Genomic DNA, 14,984 nt, shown 5'->3' with positions numbered 1-14,984 from the left:
CCTGTTTTAAAACCTTAAGTAGGCTGGGGAGTGGGGGGGGCAAGAGCACTAAAACAACTGTGGAATCCTGAAAAACTCAAATGCAAATGTTTGGAATTGGATAGACTATGGAAACTCAACAACTCAAAAATACTTCACATATATCAAACCAGTAACTCTGCACCTTATTCACAGTTAAAATCCAAGAAACATAACAAGCACAAAGGCCAGGATGAAACAGCCCAAATCCTCAAATTAACTGTCTTCTGCTCCCGGATTCTGTCAGTAGGATGAATTGCTGGGCTTCAAAGAACTGGACTCTTCTAGATGAGCTGCTGATGGACTTCTCTTTCTGCATTTGGTCACCAACTTGGTAAAATCCAGATTAAATAAATCTCTGAGAAAAATAAAATGCAAGTAAGAGACTGCTCTGAATTTAGAAGAATGCTCCTGAAGATTAGTATTAAAAGCAGGATAGCCTCAATTTCAAACTGATGCCTAAAACTCCCCTGCCTATTAGTGAAGTGTCATCAGCACCAGAGACATTAACGTTACACAGTCCAACTGGAAGAAATCAGCTTCAAACATGTCCTGGTTTTATTCATCTCAGCACCAGAAGTGCAATGATAGCTTACTCAAACTTCTGTCAGTTAACACTGCTAAAAGAAAATTATTCTGTTCTTCACTGTCACAGCAAAGGACCAAATGTGGAGTCTTACCAGGAGGCCTCTTGTGTAGACTTATGGCAAATTATGCTCATAACTGTTAAAAAACCAAAAGCAGTAGTCAAATGCTGTCTGAAGTGATCAGAGGAAGTAGACTCACCATCTGTCTGCAGCCCAAAACAGCCTGAGCAAATCGTTCTGTCAAATCAAAAGAAAATACGCTACAAAGTTGATTAAACCCAAAGAGTGGTGCTGCACTTATAAATGGAAGGAAACCATCCAACCTGCTAGCTATGGATAAATTATATTATGAAATCTCTCTCTGCTCAGATGACGGGAGCATTGGTAACCTTTCTTTGTAACTGTTCTGGAGCTGGCTGGGATAGGGTTATTTTCTTCATAGCACTTTCATGATGCTGTGTTTTAAAATTGTGACTAAATCAGCACTTCTGAAAACAAATGTCTTAGTTACTGCTGAACAGCATTTGCACAGCATCAAGGACCTCGCTGTTTCTTACACTGTACCTTCCCCTGCCCCATAAATAGGCTGGAGGGTGCACAAGGGTTTGGGAGGGGGCATAACCAGGAAGGCAACACAAACAAACCAGAAAGATGCATGTAGTGTCATGCTCACCAACAAAAAGGGAAAAGAGTGGGGTTTCAGTTCAGTTTGCCATCTATTGTTCATAACTTGGCTGGACACTGGTCTGCCCATGAGAGGTGATGTGTGGCTGCCTCTGCATCACTTTTTTTGTTTTTCTCTCTTGTTCCACTTCTTAAAACAGCTTTTATATTGAACCCAAGTTTTTCTTTTTCTTTCTCTGTTCCATTCCTCATCCCCTATTCCACTGAGGGGGAGCAAAGTGTAAGTGAGGGGCTCTGTGGTGCTGAGGTGTCTACGGAGCTTAACCCACAAGAATCACCAGCCCTTCAGACAAAATCTATGGCAGCAAAACACAGTATATGATTATTAGCAAAAGATAGTAAGAAAGAATTATGGAACACGTAACACTACACCAGGGTGTTGAAATGTTAGCTAGGCAGCAATGATTATGACCTGCTATCAGCACTTTTGGTCAAGTAAGAATTAGGATAATAATTTCTCAGTGTCACGCAGTCTGTGACACATGCCTCATTCATAAAGAGAGCTGTACTTCTTGTCCCTTTCAACTAGAAGAGCCAATAACATCTCAGACGGTACAGATGCCATAAAATTTTCCAAAGAAAAGAGTAAGAAGCTTCTCCTCCAACTATTCTCACCATTTATCATGCCTGGATGCTCACCTCAGTATAATATTTGGTTAAATGGAGCTGGTTTTGAACAAACTGCTGTTCAGCACCAACTTCTCAAACTGGCTTTGTCAAAAAAAAAAAAAAAAAAAAAAAAAAAAAAAAAAAAAAAAAAGTGTGTCTTCCAACAGCCACGTCAGCACAAGTAAGTACTGAATTCCTAGACCTCAAAGACAGGCACAGCAGCAGCCCCAGGTTTAACTAGACTGCCTTTTTTATAACAGGACCTGGTTGTCAGTTTAGGAACTTTGTGTATGTGACGTTGAGGCACATGTCTTATGACTAGTCTTCTTGCTATACTCAGAGCTGACTTTAATTTGCAGCTTTTTTCTCCCAGAATACAATTGGAGCGATAGTTGTTCATAAGAAAACACTACACTTGGAAAAACAGCTGATCCCTAGAGAACATTTATTCTTTGTGAGTAGCAGATTTGCAAGCATGATAAGCCTGTTTCAGGAATATGCCTTCTGCATTATTACAGTAAGTTACTCATTACTGTAGTGTTGAAAGGTCATATTCAGAATGTACAACTTATTTAATCACACATCATGTAAATATTTAAGTTTCCTCTGTTAAAAGCATTATTTTACTTTGTGGGTTTTTGGGGTTTTTTTTTAGAAAAAGCCTTCAAGGTATTTAAAAAAGCAGCAGACAGGGTAAAATAAACATCTTGTGTCATTTCTTTCTAGCCAAGAAACAGCCACATCTTCTCAACGTAGATGGTATAGATAGTCACGATGATTTTCAAGTAAGAATTCACTCATTTCCAAGGCTAATGTCCTGCAAATATTCACAAAACCACCCCACTGTCATTCTTAACGCACTCCTTTGGAGTTATGCTTTGCTTTTGCACCAAAGAAGTCAAAATTCAGGCATATTCAGCACCCCCAAAACATGCATTCTCTATATCCCTGTGGTAAGTTTCAACTATTTAAATCTGTATGTTGTCTGTTGTACTCACGTCCTAAGTGTACATAAATACCTTTACTCTGTAGCTGTGCTATGCCTTCAACATAAAACTTGACAGAAATTTTAACTTTAAAAAAATTAAAAGCAACCAGTATTTCTAAGTTACATCTTAATTGTCAAGTTCCCCCTTACATCTGTGATATCAAACAGGAAAAGACAAAAGAGGAATTACTTGAACAGATGAGATTTTGAGTACCAGATATTTTCAGGTTAATAGAGCCATGAACCATACCTGCACTCCCATGAAACATCCCTGCACACCAAGCCACCCACATGGCAGAACAAAATCACTTTAAAAATGAGGGTTCTCCCAGCAATGCTGGGTTTGGTTGCAGCTCTTCAGTACAAACCATACCCAGAACACACCCATCACCATGGGTGCAAACACCACCTTTGGAGGAATTCTTTTAACATGACAGGTACTAACACCACACTGACAATCCTTTCACCTCAGACAAATTAAGAATTAATAACAGACTCCCTAAATATACCTTGGAAAATCAAGGAGTAAACGGAACTGAGTGTAATTTATATTCAGGGTAAAAGAAAATAACAGAATAAACCCAGCACATGACTACAGGAGCTGTTCTGCATATGCACCAGGGAACACTTGTTATTCTGACTGAGGACGCTCAGAGCTGGGCACTAAGACATTATTAACTAAGTTACTAATAAAGACGAACTCCACAGTGCCTTCAGGGAACAGACCCACTATCAGCCTAAGTCAAGGCAAAACTTCCACCCTGACACAGCACTGCAGATCCACAAATACATTTAGGGACAGCTGGGTAGAATTTTAACTCTTAAAAAAGCTTCCAGGAGATAACCATGGATAGAAACTGCATAAACTACTGCTGTACTTTTGAGGTCCAGTTTCCAGTGCCAGCCCCACATGAGCAGTCATCTTTTCCTGAATACACACCTGAATTGCATACAAAAGTAGAAGCAATACAAATTTTCAGCTTCAATGCTCTCCTATCAATTGAAAGATAAACACAACCCTCAGGATCCTGCCTTGAATCTTCAACGATGTAACCAAAGATTAAGTTGTAGGTTTCTCATTTAATTACTCTGCACACCTTCCAGTAGGCATCTCTAATTTACAAAGATGCTGTAATGGTTTTACACTGTACAGCAGTTTACTTGCAGACTGATACAGTGGAAAAAAGTGGTGACATGTTAACTGTGCTGTAAAGGAGGTGGCAAGGAGCATTTTAATTTCATCTGAAAATCTGTCAGGACAGTTCTGTCATCATAAACCTAGCTCCCTTCCTTTTTCATAGTACCACATACAATGCAATGTGAAAACCTTCCAGTTGAAGAGGATTAATACTGACATTTGAATTTTTCCAATGTATAAGTAGTATCAGCTTTAATAACAGCCATACACGTCATCCTTTATGTTGTATGACATCTAGAACAAATTTAGAGAACCTTTGTTCTCCCAACAGTTCAACACACCAGCGGAGGGGAAAAAGGTAAGAATGAAAAATACTTAGGAGAAGCAAAGACAGTCATTAGAACAAGGGGAAGAAAGGCAGCATTTCTTAAACCATGGCTACTGTTTAGATTAATAGGAAGAGACCGGATAACTGGAACGGAAAATGGCTCCTTCAGCGACCTTTGGCGTGCACAGTGCCATCCCCGAGAATGAACCTTAAAAATGGATATGCTCAAAATATTCATCAAGGAAAGAGGGAGCAGGCAGCTGACAGCCAGTTCAGAGAGAAGCAATGTCTATGGTAAGACTTACAATTCTGGGCTTTTTACATCAGTTTGACCTCAATTTGCATCTCCTTATCATTCTATTCCTTTAATTAGATTAACGTGTCTTTCATGGCACACTGCAGGTGTTACAGCCTGGCTTCTTTAAACACATTTGAAATGTTAATTAAAAATGCTAACAGCTATGCACAGTAATGAAAAAGTATAGAACCATGAGATTGATGAAATTCATCTGAAGAAGCATTTAATGTAGCGACAAAATCCTGAGCAACTGTCAAATACATCTTTTCTGTCAACACTCACTTAACAAAAGCTTTAGATGATCTTTACTAGAGAAAAACTATTCTTAGCTGTTTAAAAATGACAGCAGAACAGCCTGATCCCCCTCTAATGGGAGATAAGTCTTCCAGCATCTCAATGGCCTGAAAGTTTAGTTTGATGATAAAAGCAACGTAGTTATTTTTAGCACTCTACGGGCATAAAAATACAGCTCTAAACTGTGACCTACAGCTATGCACAGCCAAGCATCACATCATACGACAGCCTTAACTTTAGCTACAAGCACGTCTGTAGCTGCTTCAGACTATCATTATTCATCTCACTGCCAACAATACATTTGGATGGATTTAGCAACAAGCATTTGAAATTGTTACCATCTTTTTTCAAACTGCTGCCATCGGCAGAATTCAATTCAAAGGTAGGAGATCTTAATGGACTTGGTAGAAAGTATTTAAGAGACCATGTTAGGTTAAATGGATTACTGCTTCTCTCCAGTACAGAGGATGAAAAAGAACCTTAAAAGCAGAAAAACTTAAACTGCCATATTCAGTACAGAAAGTAATTTTTTCTGAGCACAGTTTGAGTAAATGAAAAAAAAACAAAAAAAAAAGGAAAAAGAGAAAAAAACCCCTTGTTTTCTTCCAGCAGTACTAACAACCTGCAAACGGGATATGCTAGAATAAGAGACCTTCAAGCAAACTCACCTGAAACAACACTGTTGACAGACAATTGCAGAGGTAATTTATGTTATTTTATTCCAATTTGCATGCTTGTGTGTGCATGATTTCTTACAAACTGCAATTTAAAAGTCTATTCTACCAGATTTCTGTTTCCAGATTATGTGAACAATAATTTAATTAAAATATTTAAAATAAAAATTGATACCTACGTTGTAAAACCAGATCTTGCAAAGTTCCAGTACTTAACTATCAATTAATTAATTTCATTTTTAAATGTATGTGTAACTTCAAATTTCGGAGGTTTGGGGCTTTGTGTTTCGTTGGGAGGGAGTGCTCTTATTTGATTGGGTTTTTTGTGGGGTTTGGGGGCATTTTTTGTTAGTTTGTTTGATGGGGTTTGTGGGGTTTTTCCCTGGTGTTTTTTGGTTTTGTTTGGGTTTTTTTTTAATCATATACGCTCTCAAGATAAAATATGAAATATTTCCAAGACGATAGATACACACTTTCAAATGCTGTAAATTTCACATAGTATGTTAACTCAGAAAAGAGACAGGAAAAATTATAAGGTGTGTAAGGCTTGTCGTATTTCATTATGGCCTGGTGATTTTGTACAGCAAACTATTTTACGATCATAAAAAAGTTTCATTCAAACATTCAGTTCCTAAGAAGGAAGTCTACAGGTAAAAAGAACTAAATCAGTTGGACACACACAAGCAAAACTCATTTTTTTCCTCTCCCCTTACAGCTTAAAAATGCCACTTTTCGGCTGGATGAAATGGTCAAAAACTGATTCCTGCAAACCCACAAGATGTCCTGGATCAGAAGTAGTTACAAAAACCCTATTGAGGGAGTTGAAATGGCACCTGAAAGAGCGTGAAAGACTAGTGCAAGAGATTGAAAATGAACAGAAAGTCCAGAAAACAGGCATGGATTACAACTGGCTCAAGAACCAAAACCCTCAAGCAACAATTCCAGCTACTGAGCAACGGCAGCTCGAAGTTCTGTGCTCACAAATCCAGCCTTGCCAAACAGGAACTGTTCTCAGCAGGTAATTGTTCTGTATTTCCCTGACTCTGAACTCTCTATCACAAGTAAGATGTTTCTCTACCTAATCAAAGTTTGTATTTGGCTCTGGTCTTCAAAAGCAGCAATGACCAGCAACTGGAGCGCATTTTTACAGGTGTTTTAGAAATTACATCATCACTTTAATATGTTGCACTTGAAGGAAGTTTTAAATCAGGATTTTCCTGGTCTAATCCAAACAAAGGAAATCTCATATGACCTTTCGATGCTTCCAGTTTTTCCTGTTTCTTATCCCTATTATTTATTAAATAGCAACCCAGCAACTAAAAATCAAATAAAAGGACTAATGCAATGCACTACTAGGCAGAAATCCAGCCTTGCTGCCCACAATACCAGAAAGCTCCTAAAAACTAGAAAATCACTGTAAATTAATAAATTTTAAAAAAAAAATCCCTCCACACATTTTATAAAAAAAAATTCTCCTATCCCTGCATTTTAGGTTCATTTTCTGGGAACTCAGAAACGACAGAATAAGTCCATTTACCTTTTAAAGCCCAGAATATACCTAAAGGCAAAGTCAGTTTAAATCAAGTTACCCAGATGGACCCAAAAAAAAAAAAAAAAAAAAAAAAAGCCTACCCAATCACAACCATTTTCAATCCACAATAGCTGGAGCACAGCCAGTGCATTGTCAAGAGCTCTTTTCCTCTTACAATCTTCTGGGGGAGGTGAGTGGGGAAATGTGGCAGCAAGGAAAAAATGACACCAGAATGCAGTCACTTCCTCCTCCCCCACCCCCAAATGAGCAGAGAAGAAAAGTTTTCAGTGCCAATGATTAGATTTCAATTTTTGTTTGTTTCTAGATTTCGTGAAGTTTTGGCAGAAAATGATGTTTTACCCTGGGAAATAGTCTACATATTCAAGCAGGTTTTAAAAGATTTTCTTACCACCATTGAGAGAGAAAACCAAGCAGAGCAGCTGGTAGATGCATGGAATACAAATTGCTCTGAACATTTCAGTCCGCATGGCAACAGCTCCAACAAGTCGGACAAAGATGAAATCCCCACGGTTTCAAGTTATGTCGACAAAAATACACAAAGCATGTTTCCCACCTTCTCTCACAGAATCTGGAATCTACCCTATTACTACCCATCAAGTTAAGTTGGTTTGTGTTACTTTCAAAAAGTTATGTAGCCACCCGCATTCCTTTCTTGTAATTGCCATCCAGACACATAAGAGTAAGAAATGTGACATGCTCCCCTTTTTATTCCAAGTTCAGATATTAAAATCCTTTGTAATAGCTAGTATGCAGTAACTTTAAGTATCAACTCACCTTTTATCGTTATAGCTTCTTAGAGCTGTTGTGTTTGAAGCCATCTTTTAATCAAAAATGTAGATGTTTCTGAAAAAAACTCTGAAGCATCTTAATTTTTAGCCACATAGAGCTAGAAGTATTTAAACAACAAAAAAAGATTGCTTTCCATATTTTGAAACAGCATCAATCCACAGTGTTAGACAAAAACTTCTGTGTTTGTCACATAGCTTTTAGGCTCTATGGGAACTTTATACTGTGTAAAAGAAATGGTTTAATATAATTATCAGTTGTATCAAATAAACTGGTAAATACTTTTTGGAGCTGAGTAATTATTTCTTAACGTCAAGAATAAGTTGCATGAAAACACAGATGGAACATATAACATGCTGCAGGTACTATTTCTATATTTTTTTTCTAAACTATACTTTGCACATGCAAGTATATCAAGGTGGACAACTGAACAAAACTACTAGATACTTAACAGCATTTAACAACTATCTCTCTATTCTTGAAAAAATTATTGAATTATTTAATTTCAAATAGCCATTTTTCATTTGACTTTATTGAAAGCTGTTCTGAAATCCAAATTCTGCATTAAACTTTCAACATTTTGATCAAATCAGATGGTACTTCTCTAGACTATCCAAGGAGTCAACAGATCATTTCCAACACACAAGGTGTTCATTCTCAATTTACACATAACAAAATTTAATGTTTTTCAGCTGCTATTATCTATCACTGGGGGTACACAAAGTTTTACAAGATTAATCACATACGTAGCAGTCACAGTCACAGCAGGCAATTAGAGCAGAAAATCAAAGAAAACATATGCCAGAACTCAGTTGGCTACATTTCCAATTGTGCTCCCATCACTGCATGTAACACGTTTTTACGTCTTACATAACCTCTTCTTCTCCGTGTTTCCTTTTAATGTCTGCCTGATCAGAAAAAAATGGGCAAGACTCACATGGCCCAATGCACAGACTACACTATTTCATAAACAAAACTGCTTCTTCTGGTATTTTCTTCAGACATACTGAAGAAGACATTCAGATTTCATCGAGCTAGTAACACAACTTCAGGGCATCTTATGCTCCACAGCTGTATCTCCCACTCCAGAAAGAATTTACTAATAATGCAACATGAAGTGGATAACAAACGGCACAATCTTTTACTAGACACCTTTAAATCTTTTTAAAAACACTGTTTAAGAAAACCTTTGAAAAGCTTATGATACAGAGAACATTTCATGTAGGAAAGTAAAACATCATATACACAGAAGATAAAACAATGAGAACTCCTACATTCACCTGAAGGACAAAGCACTGGAGGACTAGAGCAAAATACTTCCAACAGGTTTAAAAAAAAAAAAAATCTGCAGCTCAATGCCAAAAGTAACTAGTCCCCCCACTTCCCATAAACTAAATACACAAAGCTTCAAAAGCATGTGCAAACTCGTTGAATCTGCACTCAGAGCTGCTACGAACTTTTGGCCCTCTTCTTGTCAGTTGTCAGTTTGTGGATTAATTAACAAAACCCCTGTTCTAAACTTTGCCCTACTGATGCACCACCAGGATCTGGAGATTATCCCCCTGAAATTCTAATCTAATCCCTGCATGAGGGCAGCAATGGATTCAAAGATTTTTCCTCAGTGATGAAACTCTCCCAAGTATTAAATGTCAAGTACCTTTTCTACATGAAGGAGGTTAACAGGTACCCAGTATTTAAAAGGCATTGGCAGAATTAGTATTACTCTAAGAATTAACATCCATAATGCTGGCTTCAGATAGCTTTTAAGAGGTCAAATATGCAAGATTCCTGCAATGGCAATTCACTTAAATTTATTTCTTAAAATGGTATCCTCACAGCTTTCTATTGGAAAATAGGTTAAAAAAACCTCTAAAAACGAGGCTTACAAATTTTAGTTCATGGAAAATGGAAGGCCAGTACCATGGAAGATCCACTTACCTTAATGATCACCAAAAATGGGTACAGAAAACAAACAAAAACAACTCCACAAGATAACCCCAGATACAACTCATTTATTCTTCATAAACTTCAATTTCACTTTAACATGAGCAAATGCAGTTTTCTAAGTCCAGAAACAAGGACTATCCACTACACCATATTGTAAAAGGCAGTTGCTGCATAATAGTTTAAAAATAAAGGCAGGCATCATAGCTAATTCAATGTTAAATCCCTATACAATGCCAAGCAAATACACAAAAAGGTTCATCTACTTTTATATGGATGTTTTAATGAGGCTACTGCATCCAGTTCTAGTGTCCACACTTGGGGGGAAAGGAGGAGGAGAAAGCAAAGGAAAACTGCACAAGGTAGAGAAAAAAAATTATCCACCAGCTGAGAAAATGCTATCCTCTAAGGCCTCACTTTGTCCATTTCTTCAAATACTGAAATGTGGGGGGTAATTTTGTGGAGCACAAGCACTTCCTCCTGACCAAATTGTTATATACTCTAGTTAAAAAGCACAGAAAAGCATAGAAGAAGCAACGGTGTAAGAGCAAGAAGCCAAACTAAAAATGTTAAACATATTTTAAAGAAATCTCTTAGGTTTACTGCAATATGCTGCCAAGAAAATCTGTTCCTCAGCTCACCAGCTGAGACAAGCCATTTTCTAGGATTAATGCTTACCCTATCAGCTACATGAGACAGGAGTAAGACTGCTGGCCAGTCACCACTACCCTGGGGGAGATCACTGTCCAAGAACTCTACAACTGCTTCTTTAAGTATTTTTTACTTATGCCCTACACAATTTGCATGAGGTGTTCTGAAACTACATTGTCCCGTACACTGAGCCAGCAGGTATTTCTGAAATAGGCAGGCAGCCAACACAAACCACTCTGGTAACAGAACGGTGAGTGGTAGTAATTCCAAAGGACAGCAGTGTCTCCCACCTGCACAAGTGTCAAGCAAAGCAAACAGCATGCAGTGTTTCCAGCCAAATAAGTTAGCTTCAAAAAGGTGCTAACTTGGAGAATGTACACCTATGAAATGCAGGAAATAAAAGAGAGAATAACCACCTTTCCCACACTTAAGCCTTTAACTGTCTTAATGTGAACACAATTGTGTTGATAACAAGGAATGATTTAAGGATCTAAATTTCTTCTCTTTCAGTCACACATAATCAAAGGAATTAAAAAGTTAATCAATGAGCTATTTAACGATCAAACTTCCAGCCACAATTTCTGTGGTTTCTATTTCTATTACCTTTACATAACAACCTCAATTATTAACACTGCTATTCTAGAGGTAGTTCAGGAAGCAAAATAATCTTAAAAGCCTTGGAAAATGAGGCATCACTGGTAAAGGAAGAGAACACATTCCACATCTCTTTTTAAGGGAGACATGAGGCTTTTAGATCCCACTAAACAATCTCAGTAACATTTTTGTAAAATATTACTTAATACACACACTTGTGTACAATAACACACCTGTTATTACCAATTTGGCATTAAACCCATGCATTCTTACATATAAATTCAGACAACAGTGATAGGCAGACAAGTCTCCATCAGTAAATGTAAATCTAATTTCAAATAAATACGAGTAAGTATTTAAAAAGTCAGAATAACTTTGGTTTTGACTTTCCCAAGAAACAAATAAAGAATTCTGAAGGAAATAGACAATTATGCTACAAGCAGCCTCAACAAACAAGGAGAAATTACTTTGTTTTCAGCTCTTCTAACTCTTAAGAAGTCAGTGAATAAAATACAAGCATTTCCTTTCCTTCTAACCACTTGAACCTAAACCTCCTACAGAGACTTCAAGTTTTGCAAAAACACTCTAAATGTAAGCACATTCCCTGTATTACAGAGAGCTGTGAAACAGAAATATGCATGGAAACAAAACACACCTAAGCAAACACAGCTTCTCATAGAGATTCCTTGCATTCTGTGGCAGCACACACATACACCCATCACCTATGCTCAAAGATTTTATAGCTATCGGTAAGAAATTCTGTCCACACTTACACAAGGTCACTTAGGATGCCTATCACCTCTGTCCCCCTTGGACGTGGGGGAAAAAAAATTAAAAACCCAAACCTGTAAAAATAATTTTTCCCTACTAACACAACTGCCAAACTTACAATTAGGTTATCTGCTAATACTCGTGAGTGGGAAGAGTTATCTGTCCAACCAATAAAGATTTGCCTCTGCCTAGGCACACAAGGCTTGATGAATCTTGCTCATTTCTCCTGTGTACAGGAAATGTACAAAATAGGTTTTGTGGCTTAGTGCTCAGCTGGGTCCAAGAATCTCTTGTCAAACACTTCGTAAGTACTACAGAAATGCTAATGTCACCTAAATGAAGACTGAGAAATCACAAACACCTTTTGCATACCGAGTTGAGGAATCACATTCACAGAAGTAACTTTAACACCAATAGCCTAAACAGTCTCTGCTGAAATATCAGATTGCCTGATAGCAAGATGTTATGCAAAAAGTTCATTTTCTCAGATGCCTATGTACACCTTTTAAGAGAGTTCCTGAAATACTGCAACCTCTACTGCTGTGCATCACACAGGGAAAAATAAAACCCAAAATACTCACTCTAGAGCGTATACCCAGCTCATTTCAAAAAAATACTTTACTATGTGGAAGTGCATACAAAACACTTTTCTATGGCAACCACAGATACACTACCACACCTGGCCTAAATACCAAGATTAGTATGCACTGCCACAGTCCAGGCAGCGTTCAGGAGGGGAAAGTAATTTTTGGATTTCAATATCCGGACTCCAATAAAAACCAAATGTACGTGGCTGCTATGCAAACACATACACTTCTCGTTGCCTGTAAACTCTGCCATCTGAGAGTAATGCATAAGGAGCAACATATCAATATACCTCTGCCTTGCTTTACTCTGGTAACTTAAATGCTTCAGTTAGGTCACCAGAGCAACGAACTCGGGAATCTCATTTGTCACTTGCCACTGATAAAATTTTAAGTTAATGCACCTGAATCAGAATAAACTTGAGTCTAATACAGTTTTTCAACAGGACTAGCTACAGCTGCACGCCAGTGCTAATGCACTTCAGAGAAAGCAAACCCTACACGCAACACACCTAATGATGATGGAGACAACAGAGCTAAACAGCAAATCAGAGGATAGCATTAAGCATTAAACGCACAAAAATACATCAACCACAAACGCCACCGGGGGTGTTAGGCTGGAATCCAACAACTGCACATGCTGGGCCCACGCAGAGCAGGGGAACCAGAGGAGGCTGCCCTGACTCTGGAGAATGCCCGGCACACCGAAGCCACGGGCACACAGCTGAGAGAGGGAGGCCATCAAGAGCAGAGCGCCCCGCACTCACCCCGCAGCCGTCAGTGGTTCCCGTGCGGGGTGGCGGGGGGAAGCGCCAGGGCGGCCGAGCCGCGCCTCCTGGTCCAGGAGCTCGACGGCGCTGACGGCCCCGCCGATGGTGAACCAGTCTCGGCTCTGCTTCTCGGTGAGTTTCCGCAGCATGGCGGCGGATGGCGGCGGATAGCGGCGGATGGCGGCTCCCAGCACGCGGTCCCGCGCCAGCGCCCTTCCCGGCACGTGCGCGCCTTCCCGCCCTCCGCCCGACCCCGCCCCCGGCGGGAGCGCTCCCGGCTGGGATCTGCCCTCCCTTCCCAGCCAATTCACCTGTGGCTGCGGGCTGAATTCCTCTAAACCGACCCCCAAAACTTTTTAAAGGCTTGCTTAGAAAGGCAGGACATACAGACGCAGACCAGAAGTATACTGGACGGTCGAACACTAAAGCCTGTCATCCCTATTGGATAAATTTCAAAAGAAGAATAGGAGCTAAAATAAACGTGTGTCACTTGAATTTCCCTTTCATCTGGTCATCCCCTCGTCTGAAATAACTGCAAACATCTGTGTGTAATTTGTTAAATCAAATAAATAACGAAAACCAACACAAACACAGGGTAGCCCCTTACTTTGTCTAATAGGATTTATTTTCTCTACACTGAGTACCTGATCCAGTGCAGATATTGGGCTGCTTTAGAACTGTTACTGTCAGGTAAATACAAATCTAGGGTATATGTAGAGAGATAAGGATACTAGAGCCCCTGGCTGCTTAATGTATCAGCCTCAAAATCGTAAATTAAAGAAGAGGATTTTCCTCACTAAAATTTCAAGCGGTTTTGAAAGTTCTAAATGAAATAGGTGAGATACACATAGTATTTCATCGACATAAGTTATAAGTTATTCCTATATTAAATCCAAAAAAACCCCAGGTAAAATCCAAGAAGTCTTGCCCTGTGTGACAAAGCTCATATGTAGCAAATGTATACACCTGCAGATTATGCAAATCCCTCAGTAGGAAAGTAAATGCAGTCTATGATCCCACTAAAGCATTTTAACACACACAAAAACGATCGGAGCTCTGCTTTCCTTTCAGAGCCACGGGAGGCCTGGGCGGTCATTCCCCCCCTCACCCCACAGAACAATGCCCGAGCACAGCTCTGGAATTCCAGTCACCCAGTCCTTCCCGGCACCTGGAGGAAATAGCCTGCCAGGCATATGGGTGCCGCAGATCTCCTAAATACGGCCCAGCGGGTGCCTCCCACTCCTCCGGGACAAGCTCTTCCCTAAGGGATACACTGCATAGACTGTCAGAGGCCCTCCCAGCATTGTCCTGCTGTGCTTGTTCTTGGGAAGCAGGACTGAGGTGAAGATCTGCATTAGAAGAGCACTGCTAGCAGGTCGAGGGAGGTGATCCTGCCCCTCTGCTCAGGCTTGGAGAGGTGAATGTGGAGTTTTGTGTCCAGTTCTGTGCTCCTCAGTCCTAGAGGGACGTGGAGCTCCTGGAGCAAGTCCAGTGGAGGAAAACAGAGAATGACTGGGGGACTGGAGCATCTCTCTTATGAGAAAAGGCTGAGGGAGCTGGGCCTGTCCAGCCTCGAGAAGAGACTACTGAGAGGGGACCTCATCAGTATATATAGGTGTCTGAAGGGAGGGTGACAAGAGGATGGAGCCAGGCTCTTCTCGGTGGTGCCAAGCAATAGAACAAGAGGCAACTGGTAGAAACTGATGCCCAGGAA

The 14,984-nt window shown here is 39.6% G+C and overlaps 2 protein-coding genes across 10 annotated transcripts in view; one reads left to right on the top strand and one right to left on the bottom strand.

The window, feature by feature from the left end:
* Window positions 1-13,528, bottom strand: part of TDRD9 (tudor domain containing 9) — a 70,093-nt gene extending 56,565 nt beyond the window's left edge. For 2 of the 6 annotated variants that reach the window (XM_042047730.1, XM_042047732.1), the window contains exon 1: window positions 13,268-13,528. In XM_042047730.1, the coding sequence (XP_041903664.1) occupies window positions 13,268-13,419 (152 nt within the window). In that variant the 5' untranslated portion in view covers window positions 13,420-13,528. Of the gene's footprint in view, window positions 1-7,250; window positions 7,327-12,034; window positions 12,132-13,267 lie in introns of those variants that run through there. The other 4 variants (XM_042047729.1, XM_042047733.1, XM_042047734.1 and 1 more) reach the window with 3 other exon arrangements.
* Window positions 4,301-8,240, top strand: RD3L (RD3 like). Of its 4 annotated transcripts, XM_042047737.1 has the most exons (5): window positions 4,301-4,382; window positions 4,474-4,646; window positions 5,554-5,645; window positions 6,334-6,636; window positions 7,475-8,240. In XM_042047737.1, exons 4-5 carry the CDS (start codon window positions 6,341-6,343, stop codon window positions 7,770-7,772), a joined length of 594 nt encoding a protein of 197 aa, XP_041903671.1. In that variant the 5' UTR covers window positions 4,301-4,382; window positions 4,474-4,646; window positions 5,554-5,645; window positions 6,334-6,340; the 3' UTR covers window positions 7,773-8,240. The 4 variants fall into 4 exon arrangements, with proteins under 4 accessions (XP_041903671.1, XP_041903669.1, XP_041903672.1 ...); XM_042047735.1 differs by having other exon boundaries at window positions 4,359-4,646; window positions 5,557-5,645; XM_042047738.1 differs by lacking the exons at window positions 4,301-4,382; window positions 4,474-4,646 and adding an exon at window positions 5,123-5,326 and having other exon boundaries at window positions 5,557-5,645.
* Window positions 13,529-14,984: the final 1,456 nt, after the last annotated feature.

This window comes from Corvus kubaryi, unplaced genomic scaffold (assembly GCF_017639235.1).
Source record: "Corvus kubaryi isolate FWS band 111438036 unplaced genomic scaffold, C.kubaryi_AGA036_p1.0 66, whole genome shotgun sequence".
Lineage (NCBI taxonomy): Eukaryota > Metazoa > Chordata > Aves > Passeriformes > Corvidae > Corvus > Corvus kubaryi.
This window is presented reverse-complemented; position numbering and strand designations above follow the sequence as displayed.